General features: G+C 31.3%; 1 protein-coding gene across 7 annotated transcripts; it reads left to right on the forward strand.

The window, feature by feature from the left end:
- The first annotated feature begins 921 nt into the window (after positions 1-921).
- On the forward strand, positions 922-17,789 carry LOC110029060 (serine/arginine-rich SC35-like splicing factor SCL28). 7 transcript variants are annotated; one of them, XR_002294483.1, is made up of 8 exons: positions 922-1,125; positions 4,418-4,495; positions 14,905-15,069; positions 15,150-15,217; positions 15,332-15,368; positions 16,319-16,472; positions 16,563-16,774; positions 17,059-17,139. XR_002294483.1 is itself a non-coding variant. In XM_020731173.1 (7 exons), exons 1-7 carry the CDS (start codon positions 944-946, stop codon positions 17,501-17,503), a joined length of 693 nt encoding a protein of 230 aa, XP_020586832.1. In that variant the 5' UTR covers positions 922-943; the 3' UTR covers positions 17,504-17,789. The 7 variants fall into 7 exon arrangements, 4 of the variants coding, with proteins under 4 accessions (XP_020586832.1, XP_020586834.1, XP_020586833.1 ...); XR_002294482.1 differs by having other exon boundaries at positions 16,319-16,774; XR_002294484.1 differs by having other exon boundaries at positions 16,319-16,774; positions 17,056-17,136.
- The last annotated feature ends 701 nt before the right edge of the window (positions 17,790-18,490 follow it).

An 18,490-nucleotide genomic window follows, 5' to 3' on the forward strand; every position in this document is an offset into this window, starting at 1 on the left:
TATATATATATATATAATTTCAAGTGTTTTTTTGTTGCCATGGAAATTTTTAGGATGAAAGCCATCAAGAACTAAGATTTAAGAATAAAAAGATAACTTATAATTCAAGTTATAAGTAATTTTCATATTGATATTTACAATTATCAATTGTAAATTTGTATTTTATAATTTATGAGTTCTTTTTATAAATTTACAAATAATATATATTTTGTCAATAGTAAGGACGAAAATCAGACAGCTAAATTAAGAATTTTCTATAATTAGGAGCTTTCGTATTTAAATTATTTACAATATCTTTATTTCATATTTATTTCCCTTTTAGCTGAATATTAAGATAAAAAACATATCTTATTAACTTACCTAAAATAGATTATGCACTTTATTTTGTACTTGAAATAGATTGTGATATTATTATTTAATGGAATGAAAGCAAAGGGAAAAGACATTGAAACTTGAGATCTTAGCAATGCTTTCATTCTCTAAGCTCAAATACTCTTTTTTATATCATATATCTCTAATTATAAGGAAAGTTTACCTATTTTTTTTAAAAAAGAAAGAGGATCCAATCTTTTAACAAAGGCTCAAATTTTTTTGACTGAATTTCTAATCCTTAAATAAAAGAGATTATTACCTAATTAGAAATTAATTTCTTATATACATGAAACTTCATATATATATATATATATATATATATATAAGGGCCATTAGCATACTAACCATTTAATTCTTATGTATTTACATATCTAATTCCAAAACATTACCTTTTAAATTTATGCAGCCCACATCTTCATCGCTTAAAAAAATGGCACCTGGAACATGTATTTTCATGCATTATTGGTGGCATTTATGTAAAAACGAAATTTTTTTTTGTCGGTAAGTCCTATAAATATACCCCAAACCGAATTTCATCCATGCCCTGATCCCCTCGTCCCTCATTGAAGCCATGGGAAGAAACCGCAGTAAGAGCCGGAGCTACAGTCCACGTCGCTATAGCCGGAGCCCTCCTCGCCGGAAGCGCTACGATGACCCACGCGATCGCTACCGTGGTGGGCCAAGCCGCAGCTTCCGGGACCGGCGAGGGGCGCCCTCTGGGCTTCTCATCCGCAACATATCATTAGACGCCAGGTGTCCTTCTCTCCATTTTCTTACGATTCTAGGTTTTGCATATCGTTTATTATTCGTGCCCTCTTGCTCTGGTCGTATTGTTAGGGTTTTGTGATTGGCCTCCTGCCTTCTTGACCCCGCTTCTTTTTTTGGATGGAAAGTGGTTCAAAGCAAAGTTATGAGAAATCGGCTATTTCAGTTTGTTAGGAGAAATCGGCTATTTCAGTTTGTTAAGAGAAATCGGCTTTTCAATTGGTGTTAGCTCTTCTCAAATAAAGTTTACTGCCTCTGCTTTCTCTAAATATTAGGTTTTGAATAAAACTTGGCTCTGTTAGGGTTGCTAGCATGTGTTTTAATAGATGTGTTTGTTGTTCATGTGAGAGACTGGAAAGGTAAAGCCTCAACATATGCCATCAATGGAGGTTGTGAATCATTGTTCCCTGCTAGCTGTTTTACTTTGCAACATATGCGATTGATATTTAGGGCAAATCGATAATACCTGTTCGCTGAGTTGCCTTCTACTTTAATTGCTTTAATAGAAATTTGGGTGTTCAAATCTACATGCATAATATGGTTTCATTCTGGAATGCCAAGACTAAAGATTAATCATAACGTGCTCAAAGGTAAATTGCTTCGAACTTGTTTTTAAACAAGTCCTATGTTGAAGCAATAGCTCCTCAAACAAGATTATAAATAATAAACAACTATTTGATTCTTATTTATATTAGCTTTAATGCCTATATAGTGAGACTTTCCACTGAAAAAATGGGCCATGTGACAATGGGATTTACTAAAGGAGCAAAGGTTTTGTGTTATCAATCATATAATTTTATATATTCTCAATATCTTTTAAATTGTATTCTCAGATGGCTTTGCTATGTAGGGCCATAATTTTTTATTTTTTTTATTACAATCCTAATTTATACCCCTGTAACTACTATTTTGTGTTGTATGGTCAAGCTTTCTTGTGGAATTCGTTTATTATATTTTCGAACAGATTTTTTCTTTTCTTCTAATGAGAAAAAAATTATTTGTGATTTGGTGACTCCAATTTTGTGAGTAGTTAAGTGTTTTTTTTCCCTTAACCATGCATTTGATATTACAAGATCATGGGCTGTTGGGACATCAAATATAACTCATCATTTCATTTTTTTCTCCTATTTAATAACCACTGCAAGTTCTCTTGCAAGACATCTTATTTGAAGTGTGCTATTTCTATATTTTCAAAGAACCATCTTTTTTAAGTGGGTGTAAATTTTAGCAGTTTAGTAATTAATTATAAAATTCATAACTTTTTAAAATCGTCTTACAACTCAACTTGACTAATTTAAGTAATTACTCATTGATAATCATCCTAGGGTTTGTTTTGTTTTGTTTAATGAATTTCTTGCATAAAGTAAAACAAATATATGGCTTTTGAAAATTTGGGTGTTTACTTTGATGAGAACAGAATGCAGTGTAAAATTTTGATGAATTTAGAATTCATCATACAATTCGAAATTGGTATACTCCGAATTCTTTAGATTTAAGAAATTTCCAAATACATTATAAATTGCATTCGGCTGCTGCCGTCATATGTTGGCCGCTCGTCACCCACCGCCTTCCTGCCACCGGCTGCCACCACAACCATGGCGACTTTCGCCAGTTGCTACCACCACCATGGCCACTGCCACTATAAGCCGGTCTCCCGCCACTCATTGCTTCACGCTGCCTTCATCGCTACCTATCCCGTTTTACATTGAGTTAATTTTTTTTTTCAAACCTAAAACCAAAATATAAATTTCTGTTTTTATTTTACACTGAACCAAACAATCCCATGCTATTTCAAATTTATTACATTTCAATTACATTACTTTCTTTTTTTAAAAGCAGAATAAACAACCCTCAATAGAAATCACCCTATCACAAATTGTATTAATCTATATAATTTAATCTTATAATTTCTTATATATCACTAGCCTAGGCTCGTTCTTTCTCTTTAAATTTTCTAACGTATAAGAACTAATATACATAATGCTTGGAGTTTTCTCATTTCTAATTAGTTTCATCTAATATGTGAACTCTCTTGTTTCCCATTGAAAAATTCAATTCATGTGCAAATATATTCTTAAATTAAATCTAGTCAACTTGGATAAGTTGTGACGTGTCACTTTAGCGTAATATCTCAGCCTACCATTATGTACTTCTCACCTCAAAGTTTAGGTTGTGATGCCTAGTTTCCAATGAGTTTAGGCTGTGATGCCTCGTCTCCGAGGAACATCCTAGCACATTAGGATAACCGTAAGTTAGCAATTTCTAAAATCTGAGATTATGATTTGTAAACAAAATATTATATTCAAGGATTTGAGATTATGATTTGTAAACAAAATATTATATTCAAGGATTTTTAGTCTGTTAAAAAAATATTTTGATTAGAAATTATTGCTACTAAGTACCAATTTGAAGTTGCATTCCGGGGACACAAATTGAATGATGGAAAAGAGAAAGCAAATAAGGCTGGCAGTATTCCTTTAGCTATTCAGGAATTCACCACTTGGAATAAAATAATGACTTCACTTGCATGCAAAATTTTTTTTTTAATCTTCTATATGGCATCACATCTAATTTCAGTCTACGTATCTCAATTTATAGAGTAAGGTTGTTTGTAATGAACTCACTGAATGAAAACGGACCAGAATAATCCTGACAATCATGAAATTCAACTAATGCATGATAAAACTGAAACAATCATGACAAGAAAATAGATATATGAACCAAAAAAAAAAAAAAAACCTTATAGTGGTTTCACCATCATAGTTTGCAAACATATCTTATGCATGTAATTTGATATTCCTCATTTGGCTTTCTATTGCAAATAAGGTCAAAATTGATAAGTCGGATATGGCTGCTACATGGTCAGGTTATATTTTGCTAAGATATTCTCCCATTGGTTTCCCCTCTTTTTCCTCAAATTTTATTAAAAAAGTTGCTGGTATAATTTTTTTCTTCATGAGCATCATTTTTTATTGTCTGTAATATGTGTGTGTGTGTGTGTGTGTTTTATTTCCTTCTTTTTCGATCAGGTAGGTTTGCTTTTATTACATTTAGGGTTCCTGTTTTCATACATCATGTTTAAATTATGTTTGTAACTATCCTAGTTCGCATGATTCTGCCAATTAACTTCAGCCAGAATATGGTCTTGTACCTTCGTAGTTTTTCAGATCGGATCTTACACATAATTGCAATACGGGATTGCTAACCTTTATTTTCTATTATTATTACATTGATAGATGCTGCAATCTGTTTATTAATTCATCTTCGCAATTTGTTGCAGGCCAGAGGATCTAAGAATCCCATTCGAACGTTTTGGTCCTGTGAAAGATGTTTATCTTCCGAAGAATTATTACACCGGGTTTGCCGTCTACTTTAACATATTCATATCTACTATGTCAGATCATTTAACATGCTCATCTGTTGCTCATCTGTTGCTCATTAAAACCTTAGTTGTGTCAGCTACTTCAGTATTGTCTTTAAGATTAGTTTGTTACCCCACACTAAGCAGTTGAATATCAAACATAATTTATTGTTACATTATTATATTAACTCGAAGTACGCTGTAAGTAATGCACAAATTAAAAAATCATAATAAAGGACGCACTTCTATAGAAATTTTGTTTTTATTGTACTAAACAATAACAAACTGTTCATAAGTTTTAAATTTATGTTCCTACATTCAATCTTGGTGTAATCTTAAGGAATTTTCTATGTGGAATAATTTGGTGGATTATTTTGTATACTGAAACATTTTAATCCATACATGGTTGAATGTTCTAAATCAAAGTTAGTGTGATAAGCTCAAATATTTAGTAAATTATTGCGATTAACTTTATATTGGTTGATATGGCATAAATTTGAAGGAAAATGTAGCATTCAATGGGAAGCAATTGTACAATCAATTTACGAATTGTAAATAAAGTAATTATGTGTATTTAGCTATAATGCAAGTTTTTTTTGTTTTATGACTAAATATTCATTTTGCCTTTATTTTATTATGTTGCTATTATTGGTTTCATTTAGGATCTTATGTGTGAGATTAGGAATGAATAAAGCTACTGTACCTTACAAGTGTTAATGAGGTTTTGTAAAGATTTTTGGATATTAAAGGGTATTATAATCATTCTATTAGGATTACACTACCTGTGATTGATGTCCCAAAAGAAAAATTAATCCCCTCTAAATCCTATTACACACAAACCAATATAATCATGTAGGCTAGATATAATCTTATTGAAGGCTTAGCAGTTCAGGACTTCTCTTTTGTGCATGTTTTAGATCTAGAAGATAAGTTATTGTTACAATATGAATCCACTTTTGATTTTAATAAATTCTAAGTTTCATTTACATTAGAATATCCTTATGAATCTAGTTCTATACTCTAGAGAGTGTAAGAATTTGAGTTTGAAACATAATTGGAGCATTGAATAATGTAAACTTCAACTTTGAAAAATTTAGTCTATTACTGTAACTAATCTTGTCTAATATAATTAATATATGGCTCAAGCTGGTAGATAATACAATTTTTTATTACTCATCAAATGAAATTATTTGTATGACGAATGATTAAATTGATATTGATTTTATTTTTAGTTCTTGTTTTTTTATATGCTGTTTCATAAAAAGATCGTTATGGAATATTAAGTTGCATTAATAATTCTTGGAATTTTTTAATCGCTAATGCCCTAAAATAAAACTGGAATTTAATACTCTATCTATTTGGTTAATTTTAAATTTGAATGATTTATAACAATTAGTTTGAATGCTATCTCGGTTGTTCTTCTTTAAATGGGTTGTTTGTCTACATGAGCATATGATATTTGTATTATTTGCTGATTTTTTTTTTATCATTGCAATTTCATAAGAATTAGTTTTACCATTATCTTTCTTAACATTTTTTATTACTATACTAATCATTTATCTGAATGGTTGGATGAAATTAACTGCTAATCACGATAATTATAAGATATTTATTGAAATCTATAGAAACCATGTGAAATGTAAATTTGGTGATAAGGTAGTAGTGCCTTTAAATTTATAAAGGTTTTCTATATAAGTTTTTAAGCAATTTAGTGAAGGATAATACCATATAAAACCATGCATTGCATTGAGGCAAATACTAGTAAATTAGAAATTTCAAGGAGTTTTAATGTTAGCTAAATCTATAGTTTGCTTGATTTGATTTCATGAATCCACAACTAATGTTTTAGATTTTTCTCACTTTCTTTCTTTTTCATGTCAATTTGGATCCAACACCAATATGATAACCAAATATCTATATATATATATATATATATGGTTTAGATAAAAATGCATACGTTGTGAAAAACGATGACAAAAAAGCATAAGAATCTTTTTATGAGGATTCTTTGATTATAGTGCAAGATATGCAACATTTATGTTTTAATCTAATTGTTGGATATTAAGGTTCTGTAAAACGGAGCTTTCCCATCACAATTACTTGGGAAAGCAGGTAAACCACTGTTTTGCCTAATGTATAAGCGGTGCAGTGTGGACCGCACTGCATCTCTACCACCACCCCTGACAGGCACTAAATGTTAAATTCGTTGAGCCAAATTTTTTAAAGCCTGAACTTTGTTGTGGAGATTCGAGTGTCCAAACTCTTTTAAAGTGTGAGTTTTGTGTGTTGCCATGCACAACTTAATAATTTGATATTTTTTTAATACTATTTATTTGCTTTATTTTGTATTTTTCGAACTTTAGTTTGTTTGGATCATTCTTATGTTGATGTTGCCTTTAAGAGCGACATTTGCTCTCTGTGTTCTTATTTTGTTTGTGTTTGGGTATTTAATTACAATTAATGTGGATCAAGGCTTCATTTAGGATGACCGATGATATTTCTATAACAGATGACATGTGAATTGCCATGCAAATTAGGGTTGGGTTGGTTTTTTTAATCAACTTTTTCATGTGATCTTGTTATTTATTTTCTGTTGCTTTACATGTTTGCCCTCTGCTGTTATGTTCATCTATGAGATTTGTTATGTCACTGATCGCTCTACTACACATGAATGGAAAAATCATTTTGAAGCGTGATTGGACTTGTGGGGGAATCCAATTCTAATTTTTGTGATGCTTATAAATAGCTTAATTTGTGGTACATTATTTGACATTTGCTTTATAAAATTTTATATTTTCTTCCCTCTCGTATGTTTAAATGGATATTGATTTCTTTGAGTGGTGCAAACTATCATTTTTTTGGGGAAGTCGTCCTGTATTGTTATGAGATTTTTGAATTGTGTTTGGTGGTCTCTTATCTTGTTTTTCCTTCTGCATAATTCCCTGATGGTTTACGCCAGTCATTTTAGTCAAAATTGTTACAATCAGCTTTATTCTTGTTTTGCGATCCTGATTAAGGTGCACATTTTTATGGTTTTATATTTTACATTGAATTTTCTTAATATGGATGACCATTGTATTTTATTTTGGTGCCGATTTCTCATATTTTTTTGGTCTGCATCAAAAGAAGATAAATGATTGTATTAATTGGTGATCCTTGGAAGTGCAAAATTAAAATCGGTTTTGTGTGTTTTTATATCATCATTTAGTTTCATTAGGAGCTGTAGATCCTATGTTTTCATACACCATATTTAATATTTATTGTGTAGGCTAATTGTGTAACTCTGCATATCTGGCACGAGTGAAGCATTGGTTTGTATTGTTAGCATATCGTACTTCTCAAGTAAGTGGAATTTGCTCTAATTGTTAGCTTAAACGATTAATTAGACATTAGAGTATTTTGTAGATTTGGGATGTGCTAGAAATATTCTTTTCCATTTATCTAGCCATTGAGAACTTGTGAGATTGTTATTTTCTTCTATTTATTATGAAATGAGTTTAGATTGTGTAGGAACTAATCTAATTTTATGATGCATGGGAGGCTCCTTTACTATACATGCATATGTGATTATTACCATCTTAAAATTTATGCATTTCATTTAATATTTTATTTATGAAGAAATATGTATTATTAACTTTTTTCTGAATCACTGTCAATTAAATCTGAGTTGGTTATGGTGTGATCATCTAAAAATGACTTGAATCATCTAGTCTTTGAGATATTTGTAATCTCCATATATGTTGCTGTAAATTTTTTATAGGATTTATAGTGATAGTTTGAATTCATGTTTTTGTTGTGGTCGGAGGTTGGCAAATTTAATGTTGGAATGATTTATAATTTCTTTTCGATGAAGAAAGAATGGACCAATTTTTAATGTAATGAACTATTTTTATTATCGCATTAGTAAAATGAAAGTTGAAGAAGAATTAAAGAAAATGAATGCGTGAAAAATCATTAGGACCTAATGATATTCTAATAGTGTCGAAATTTTTAAGTTAATTAAGAATTTCTTGGTTTACTAATTTTTTTAAAATTATCTTAGAAACTAAAAATATGTTTTATTGGAAAATGAATATTTTGGTCCCCATTTCTAGAACAAAGCGGATGCACAATAGTGTGCAAGTTATATAGGAATTAAGCTAATGTCATACATTAAAATTATGAGAAAGTGTAATTGGACATATGTTAAAGATGTAATATAAAGATTTCTCAAAATCAGTTTGTATTTATGCCCGAGAAGTCTATGATGGAAGCTATTTATTGGGAGGTTTGATGGAGAAGTATGGAAGTATGGATGATCTACATATAATTTTTGTTGGTTCAGAAGAAAATTTATGATAATGTTCCAAGAGAAGTGCTTTGGAGAGTTTTAGAAAAAAAGATATTGATATGTCTTATATTAAACTCATTAAAGATATGTATAATAGAGCTATTAGTTGTGTTAGAACAAATAGATGATTAACCAAATAGTTTCCTATTTCAGTTTGATTACATCAGGGATCGGCTTTAAGCCCATATTTTTTTGCTTCAGTTATGGATGTTCTTATTGGACATTTATAGGAGGATGCACCATGGCGTATGCTTTTTGATCACGATATCTTTCTTATGAATAAGACTAAAGAAAGAGTTCAGGAAAATTTTGAGTTATAGAGATCAATTTTAGAATCTTAATGCTTTTATTTGAGTAGATCTAAAATTGAATACATGGATGTAATTTTAGTAGTAGATCTTGTGGCAGGGTTGTAACTATTGGTAATCAAGTCATTAAAAGGAGGGAACATTTTAGATATGAAAGGTCTATTGTTCGAAGTGATGATGATATAGATAGAGATATTATTAGTAGAATTCAAGTTGGATGGTTGAAGTGGAGGAATGCATCGGGCCTATTGTGTGATAGAAAAGTACCGCTTAGACCTAAAAGGAAAATTTTATTAGATGATGGTGAGATTTGCAATGCTTTATGGCGTAAAATGTTGGCCTATAAAAGAGAAGCATAAAACTAAGTGTTGCTAAGCCTGATAATGCTTTAGGTGGATGGGTGACTTTACATTTAGAGACAAAATGTGCAATGAATGTATCCTTGAAAGTGGTTGTGTAGCTCCAATGGCAGATAAGATTAAAGAGAGTTGTCTTAGATGGTTTGGTCACATTAAAGTCGATCATCTGATAACTCGGTTAGGAGAGTAGATGTTTTAGATTTGAATTGTGTTAAGAAAGGTAGAGATAGACCTAAAAAAATTTGGGCATGTTGTATAAAATGATATTAATTTATTAAATTTAATTGAAAATATAACACTCAATAGGATATAACACTCAATAGGACATAATGGAGAAAAGATTCTTGTAGCCGACCCCACCTAGTGGGATAAAGGCTTGTTGCTGTTGTATAAAGTTGATATTAAGTTTGTAAACGAGTTGAGTTGAGTCGAGCTCGAGCCACCTCTTTCTCTAGCTTGAGCTTAGCTAATTAATTGAATTTTGTTTTGAGCTTAAGCTTGAGCTGGTACTCAATTATATTAGTTCAAATTGGCTCATTTTGAAGTTAATTCCGATTTGATTTGCTGTAATAAATTAATAAAAATAATGAGAAATTGGAGCAAAAATTAAATGAGCCAAGTGTATTAATTAGAATATATTTTAAGTATATTGTATATTAATATTTTTAAATGAGCCAAGTCATAAGCTAGCGAGTCAAGAACTATTCAATCTTGGCTCGGTAGGATAGATATTAAGCATGTTTTGTTTGTGAATTTTGATTTCTTCAACATTCAAAAGGCAGAGTTCAATATTTTTATTAGATTTGCCAATTGTTTTCTTTGAGGCCACATCTTGAGATTCACTATGAGTAGGAGAGAATTTAGTAACACGTTATGTTGTTTTGTTCCAATTCTCATTATTTGAGACATATTTGTAGGGAATCTTTATTATGTAGTTTTTAAAATAGAGATTTATTTTGTGAAATAAAGAGATCCTCTATCACATATTCATGTGCTTCTGAGTCTTTGATTAAGGATTACATTTTCTCAATTTTCTGAATTAAAATGCTTTCAAAATTTTTCTTCTTTTGAGTTGTTGATCTAGTGCTTGTTTTCGGTGTGGTCGGATTTATCTAGAGTTGGTTAAACATCTTTTGTAGTATATCAATTTACTCTTGGTTTTATGGATACCGTGTTAGTTTTTGAGAATCTTTGTTAGTTGTACCAAAATCTAATTTTAAAAGTTTTCAATCAACAGATCTCCCTTGTTTCTGATGTTTTTCTTTTGTATTTTTAGATCTTAACACATCGTGCCATGGCATTTTTTTTCTTTGTAAACTTGTCATTGAAGGTAAGCATATCCTTTAGAAGTGAGTGTCAACTTTTAGGGTAAGTCGGTACTTCTTTGTTTTCTGTTAGGATTTTTTGCAATTTCTTCTCTTCAAACTTCCTATAACAGTGTCTAATTATTCGGAAGGATATTTCTCCCAAATATCTCACCTCAAAATTCTTCAAGATTTTTATTTTGTTTGAGAAAGAATTCTGATATTTTCTCTCTAACCAATTTACCACGCTTAATTGCAAGCCAGCGTCATTTTTAATTATGCTCTTCAAAGACATCCAATTGCTTCCAATAACGACTAAGGGTGATGTATTATGTAGCAAACTAATTCCCATCTAGAAGGTCATGTAGGGTAATCTTTTCCTTTGTTCTCATACTCATGCAATACATTATAACTTCTCTAGTTGGTTTTAGTTTTGCAATTCTCACTGGATTCTTTCTCGCATAAATTTTCATTGTGCCATAGATGCCATAAATTTGGCATCTATGATTAACAAAATTCTCATTATCATACAGTTTATTGGGTCTATTTTGACTAGTCATGTCTTGATGAATTTTCCTCATAATTGTATTAAAAATCATCAGAATAAATTCATCATGATGATTCGAATCAATTTCCAATTCATGTGAGCTAAATTGATTAGTTTCTAGAGTGTTTTGCTCCTTAAGGTTATTGTATTCTTACCAAATCTGATTTGCTTCTTTATTGGCTAATATTAAGCCACATATTTAGTTGATACATTGAAATAATCTTAAACTTCGATACCGAATATAATGTATAGGATGCCAGGGTTTTTATTGTTTTATGACGACTAAAAATAATGAGTTGATTCAATCACAAAAACCCAAGGTTCACAGTTAACTGGTTGCAAATTAGAATAAATATTTTTCTTTTAATGCAAGCCAAAAAGAGGTAAAATCCTCATATACGATAATTTACAAAAAATAGGGCAATTTGATCAGAACTAACTTTGTTATTATAATAACTGGTAAGAATTCTGATTAAATTTAATGACAGGCAATATAAGCATTACAATTACAGTAGTAAATTAATTAGGAACAATTACTATTTTTTGCATCGATATAAGGAGATGCTTTCTCTCAAATTCTCTGGTGACCACTTGCACTATTACACTCAGAATAATTTATATTTAGGCAACACTTAAGCTCAGGTAGGAATGTAGACAGTTCTGAGAACCATAGAGCTTCTGAAGTAATATTAGCACATCTTTGAATGTCAGTTGCACTTCTGAGTGCATCATCTTGTATTTTGACAAGTATAAACTTAGATGTTTGCATCAACATGTATCATCTCATGTCATATAACCCAACTAAATTGTTTTCTTTTCAGAAGTCAACTTTAATGTTTGTATCAACATGTTTCATTGCATGGCAAGTTGACAGAAGTTGTTTATTTACTTTTGGGTCTTAGCTAATATTTTACTTGCAGCTAATTTTGAAAAATTTATTAATATCGAATTATTTTCTTTGGATGAATTTCAAGATAGAAGTTGTATTATATATCTGTTTTTCTTGTTTCACACTAATTGGGTGTCTAGGTTCAAATATTGCATGCTGCTGTAGGAAAATATTTTTATGCGAATAATGCTTAACTTTCTTTATTCCTGATTGAAGAATATTGTACAAGCTAAGCTGCATGAAGCGGCTATAAAATAAGCTATGTTGAATGGATTGAATATTTGGAAACTAAGAAATATTTTGCAATTAGTGTGAAAATTTTGAGAAAGCTAAAATAGATGGACCGTGAATGTTGGTAAAGTAGGATGCAAAGTGGTTATACTAAATAGCCATTGGAGTGGCACTTTATAAAAGGCTTGGTTATGTTTAATAGAATTTCGTAGCTTGGGGATCTACAATGGTTGTTGGAGATGTAATCAATAATGCATAGAGATTTGATTAATGTCAGAAGCATAGGAAATAATTTGTTACACCTAATAAATACCTTTTTTACTCTTTAAGTGTAAAGACATATGGGACACTAGCGAGCCAACCTTTACTTAAAATTAAGGATTTCAATTTCAACTTAAACTAGTTGAGTTCAAGCATAAATTGATTGATTGAATTGACTTTCAGGTTAGGTCAAGCTAACTCTGTTGGTTTTAAAAAAAAATATATATTTTTAATTAGGTTTATATAAATGACTATTTATGTGTTTAATTGAGCGCACGACAAGCTACTTGTGGCTTGGCTTGATTAAATCACTTTCATGACCGTTTGTTTAACTAATATTATTTTATAACTGTTTTTATTGATTCAAACTAGTAGGATATCTAGGTTCAAATGCTGCATCCTGCTGTAGGAAAATATTTTTATTTGAATAATGCTGACTTTCTTTATTTCTGATTGAAGAATATTGTGGAGTCTAAGGTGAATGAAACGGCTTTAAAATAAGCTATGTTGAATGGATTGGGTAATTGGAAACTAAGAAATATGTTGCAATTAGTGAAAATTTTGATAAAGCTGAAATAGATGGACTATGAAGGTCGGTAGTAGGATGCGAAGTGGTTATAGTAAATAGCCCTTGGAGTAGCACTTTGCTGAAGGCTTGGTTTATTAGAATTAGGTGGCTTGGGGATCTACAATGGTTGTTGGAGATGTAATCAATAATGCAAAGAGATTTGATTAATGTGAGAAGCATAGGAAAGAATTTGTTAGCCCTAATGTGTACAACGTTGTAGTCATTAAGTGTAAAAACATGTGGGAGACTAGCGAGCTAACCTTTACTTGGAATTGAGGATTTTAATTTCTACTTGAACTAGTTGAATTCAAGCATAAAATAATTGATTGAATTGACTTTTAGGTTAGGTTAAGGTAACTCTGTTAGTTTTAAAATTTTTATTTTTTTTAATAGGTTTATATAAATATCTATTCATGTGTGTTTAACCAAGCATTCAACAAGTTATTTGTGGCTTGGGCCGATTAAATCACATTCATGATCGCTTGATTAACTAATATAGTAAACTTGAACACTTTCTAACTACTTGATTGTTAAATAAATGAGCTTGAACAAAATGTTGCTCAATTCATGTAAGATCATGAACAATATCATTTAAAACTCGTGAACAAGCTCATTAAAAAAGTTTGATTAAGGCTTTTTTGTGAACAATATCATTTTAATGTTTTTCTTTTAAGGCTCAACAAGTTTAGTTTTATAGAAGGCTCATTTATTTTTTCAATTGCTCATATAAAGCTCGATCAAGGCTCATTTATTTTTTCAATTGCTCATATAAAACTCGATCAAGGCTCATTTATTTTGTTAAATGTGTTGCTTGTTAATAAACTCGATAATCCTAATGTGAATCAGGCTTGAATCAAGCTCCAGCCGAGCTCTAAGAGTGTTTACAAATGAGCTTGAGTTCGAAGATGCTAAAACTTGGCTCTGCTCGGTTCATTTAGAATCCCATATATATATATATATATATATATAGAGAGAGAGAGAGAGAGAGAGAGAGAGAGAGAAAGACACACACACGAATCAAACTAATTTTGAATGAGCAGTTCTCGAATTGAAGCAATCTGATTTTGTGTTGCTTGTCTGCTTGATATTCAAGCTTTTGGCGAGTAATTCTGAGAGGCTGTTTTGGAACATTTGAGAATTCTATCATAAATGCTTGTTCAAACTTGGTAAGATAAGGTACGAAGAGATGTTTTTGGAGCAATAGCCAATACCTATTCAATGCTAGGTTTTGGACAAAAGATTTTGTTTTTTGGGTATGTAGGATGGAGAGTAAAAGGTTCACAAATAAGATAATGATGGGGTAGTTTGGGTGCGCATGATGGAGGGTAAAAGATTTATAAAGACAGACTAGTATGAAACACATGGGAAAGAAATATATAGTTCAAGTTCTTACAGCTTTAGAGCTTTGAATTGTAAATGCACCTGTGAACCAAAATCATTTGTTTATTTACTAATAAACAATATGATTGTAAAGTTCTTTGGTTGTTAATGCATAATTTATCTTTGTAATGCATGTTTAGTTTTAAGTTAAATTTTTGTATCTTATTCTTTGTTTATACCTCATAGCTTTGCTTCTTTGGCACAAGTTATCTTGGATGTGTTTTCTCAGGGAGCCGAGAGGTTTTGGTTTTGTTAAGTATCGATATCCTGAAGATGCAGCTGAAGCAAAGCTCCAGATGAATCATCAAATTATCGGAGGGCGTGAAATTTCTATTGTATTTGCTGAAGAAAATCGAAAAACACCACAGGATATGCGAGTGAGTGCTCGTATAAGGTATGTTTCTTTTTTTGTTTCTTCTGAAAGGCACTCTTTTCTAGCAAATGAAATAGCAGCTTACCCCCATTTTTGGCCAGCAGTGGAAGATATAATGGTTACAGTAGAGGACGTTCTCCACCAAGATCGCCAAGGCGTCGTTACCGATGTAAGTTTTTAAACAAATACCACTATAGGATTTAAGATTTGTTTTTTTTTCCCCTCAAGTAATTCCTCATAAATATGGCTCCTTATGCTAATATTTCTGTTTTCTCCTCGGCAGCATATTCACGGTCCTTTTCTCCAAGGCACGATTCAAGGTTTGATGTTATTTCTTAATGTTTTCATGTTTATGTATATTACTATATAGTTTTATGCTTCAGGAAAATGATGGGGAGTTTTCTCTGTGTTAGTCTTTCCATAAGCATGTTTGTGTTTATATATGTTTACATCTCCAACCAGAATCAGATGCAATGTGATTTGGTACATTTCCCCATATGTTTTGTGGTTTTTTCAGATCCATGTGCCTTTACTCTGTTCTGATGATTTTTGCATTGGTTCTTCATTAACCCCTTTTTGCAATAAAATGTAAAATTAAATTTGATAAGCGGATGATGCCACATTAGTTCCGTGCTTTATCTAATAACTCGTGCTTTAGGTTTTTCTTCAACGTTACTTTTGGTATAACAGATAATAAAGGCCTCTCATAGAAGACTTGATGCGTTTAATTTCTAGCTGGAAGATGCGGATGATCTTTTACGGATAATGTGGTCATCAGTTTATTTGCTTTGCTATAAATATTTTGCAGCTGCTGATTATATTATATACTTATTTTTAGCTCTCCAGTGACCTTTTGTCATAAATTTACTTTCAATTTCTCAGTCAATTATTATGATTTTGATTCAAGTTCATCAATTCTATGAAAGAACACGTGCCATTTTAGTTTTGGTATGCCTGTTTTCATATGTTTGTTTTTATTTGAAAACTCATTATAAAGATTTTATTTAAACTAACGTGAATATCTTTACTTTTTTTATTTTTTTTTTTTCATTTTGGTTACCTTGATGCTATGGGGTTGGACCAATGAAACTCTTGGTATCATTCCTTGTTTATAAGGTATTTTGATTAATTTTTTAGTGGCATTTTCTATCCTCAATTAAATGTGCTAAGAAGAAAAGTTTTACAAAGGATTGCTGTACATGTGTTTGTCTCCTGCTTTAAGGTCACCGTTGAAATGGATTTGATTAACTTGGCGGTGTTACTCATGCAGATCATTATATTGAAAAAAGTTAAAGAATGATTGGATTGTAAAGACTTAAAAGTGATAGAGAGATCCAAAGTTTTTGCCCCTTAGTTTCCCATCTTGTGAAGCTATCCACACGAAGTTGATTAAATCTTCAGACATAATTCCCGTTGATCACATGGTTTGCTTGATGATCAACAAATCCCTAATGTAGAATTCTTTTCCATTTTAATATGTAAGTTTATTTATCTTGCTTTTGTATACTATCCAGTTACAAAGAAATTAAAGCCTATAGTTACAAAAGATAAAGGACTGGTGATCCGCAAAAAGACTGGGAGGTCAAAAGCCCTTTAATTCTCTCCATTGCTATCATACATTTGTTCAAAATAAAGGAATGGTTCTATGAAAGATGTGCGAAAGAGCTCGGAAGAAAGAAAGTATCATAATTTTGTTCAGTATCTATGCAGTATGGATATAATTCAGGTAACATTAATGTTCCCATTATGTAGATTCTGAATACGAAGAACCGTGAAGTATTTCCACCTCCAAATAATGGCCTATAATAATCTTTCTCAACTATACTGTTCTATGCTGAATGGTCACTGTTATGTACTCTTTTGCATTTACGTTCTATATTTGCATTCATTTACATTTTTGATGGAGAGTATGGTTTTAACATATGATTAATTTTGTGCTCCTTAAATGAATGTTTTTTCTTCTTACACTATTGATTTTCTGTATCATATCTCTGTAATCTATTAAAGCAGAGGGCACGAAAGGGCTACGCGAGATGAGTACTACTCTCCTCCAAGATCCCGGACTCCACCCGCAGGTGGTGATGGCCATTATAAATCACTGAAACGTTCTCCAAGTCCTGAGTCAAATGTTCGACGCTCATCGAGGTCTCGCTCGTACAGGTGAGCTTTAGATTTTCTAAACTATTTTGAGACCGCTCTTTTTAATTCTCATGTGTTTACATATCTAAACACCAAAACATTCTTATTTTCATGTATAACGCTCAAAATTTTAACATCACATCAAAATTATTCCCATCACTATCTTTTTAAAAGTGAAATACACTTTAATGTAAATATCAAATTTTGGGTGTTAGATATGTATGCACATGCATGAGAATTGTGTGGTATGTATGTAAATTTCTATACAGTAAATTTTGATCTGTATATTTTGTATTATCTTTGCAGTCCAACTTGATTCGCTTAACGTTCGTGATAAAGCAGGCCATCTACTTCGTAGCTTTGTTTAGTTAGTAATGGTAGTATTTCCAAAGTCTTTTGGTATTTCAAGTGGGCGGTTTATGAGCCTTACAAAGATCGCTTAAGCATGAATAGTATCTTTGTTTTGGAGTTTAATATTGAGATCATTTGCTATGAAAACTCTTTGTTACTGCTTAATCTTTACTTTTTGTTCAGATAATCTTTGTATTTATGTCTTATAACAGCATATTTTTGGACCAATGGAACCTTTTAATTATCCTGAACTGTTTGATACTTTGATTGAACGGTATTTACACGTCCGACAACTAAACTACAATTTTTACATGCATTCCACCTTAGCCATGCATGAAAAAGGTGCATTTCACCCCTTTTTTTGATGTGATATGAATGATTTAGGTGGTATAAATATAGAGAGTAAACCTTAGGTGCTAGATATGTAAATACATAAGAATTGGATGGTATGTATGTAAATGCCCCTTGATTGAGGGTGTGTTTGGGGGCAGCTTGTGCGTTTCAGGATAAACTGCTTATCCTGAAACGTGACCCGCGCGAGCCGCGGGGTTCGGCCTGTGGCCTGCGTTTAGTGTAAAAACCCAAACGCGGTTTCAGATAAGCTGACGAAACGCGCGAACCAACGAAACGCGCGAACCACAAACGGTATATCGGCGTTTTAAAAACGCTGCCCACACTTATAAGCTGCCCCAAACGGGCCCTGAATTGGTTAGGTCTATCGAATTTTTATTCGTTTTAGTTGGCAATATTTTGGTGGAAAAGTTGTTCTAGCTTTTGTCGAATGAGCCGCACTTAAGTAGTTTTTTCTTTATCATATTTATTTTTTATCTGTTTTGTTTTTTTGTTTTATTTTTATTTTAATTTGAGATAAAGTTTATTTGATATGTTAAATAAATCAACTCATTTTTTAATATAATATCTAACAAACATTTGTAAAATTTAAAATATGTAC

The sequence above is a fragment of the Phalaenopsis equestris genome, unplaced genomic scaffold (assembly GCF_001263595.1).
Source record: "Phalaenopsis equestris unplaced genomic scaffold, ASM126359v1 Scaffold000545, whole genome shotgun sequence".
In the NCBI taxonomy this organism is placed as follows: domain Eukaryota; kingdom Viridiplantae; phylum Streptophyta; class Magnoliopsida; order Asparagales; family Orchidaceae; genus Phalaenopsis; species Phalaenopsis equestris.

What these genes read in the sequence shown, in the direction of transcription:
- LOC110029060 (XM_020731173.1), top strand. Translation starts at nt 944, where the DNA reads ATGGGAAGAAACCGCAGTAAGAGCCGGAGCTACAGTCCACGTCGCTAT. An exon ending in CGAGTGAGTGCTCGTATAAG is followed by an intron (nt 15,070 to 15,149) that starts GTATGTTTCTTT and finishes ATTTTTGGCCAG; the next exon opens with CAGTGGAAGATATAATGGTT. An exon ending in TCTCCAAGGCACGATTCAAG is followed by an intron (nt 15,369 to 17,055) that starts GTTTGATGTTAT and finishes AATCTATTAAAG; the next exon opens with CAGAGGGCACGAAAGGGCTA.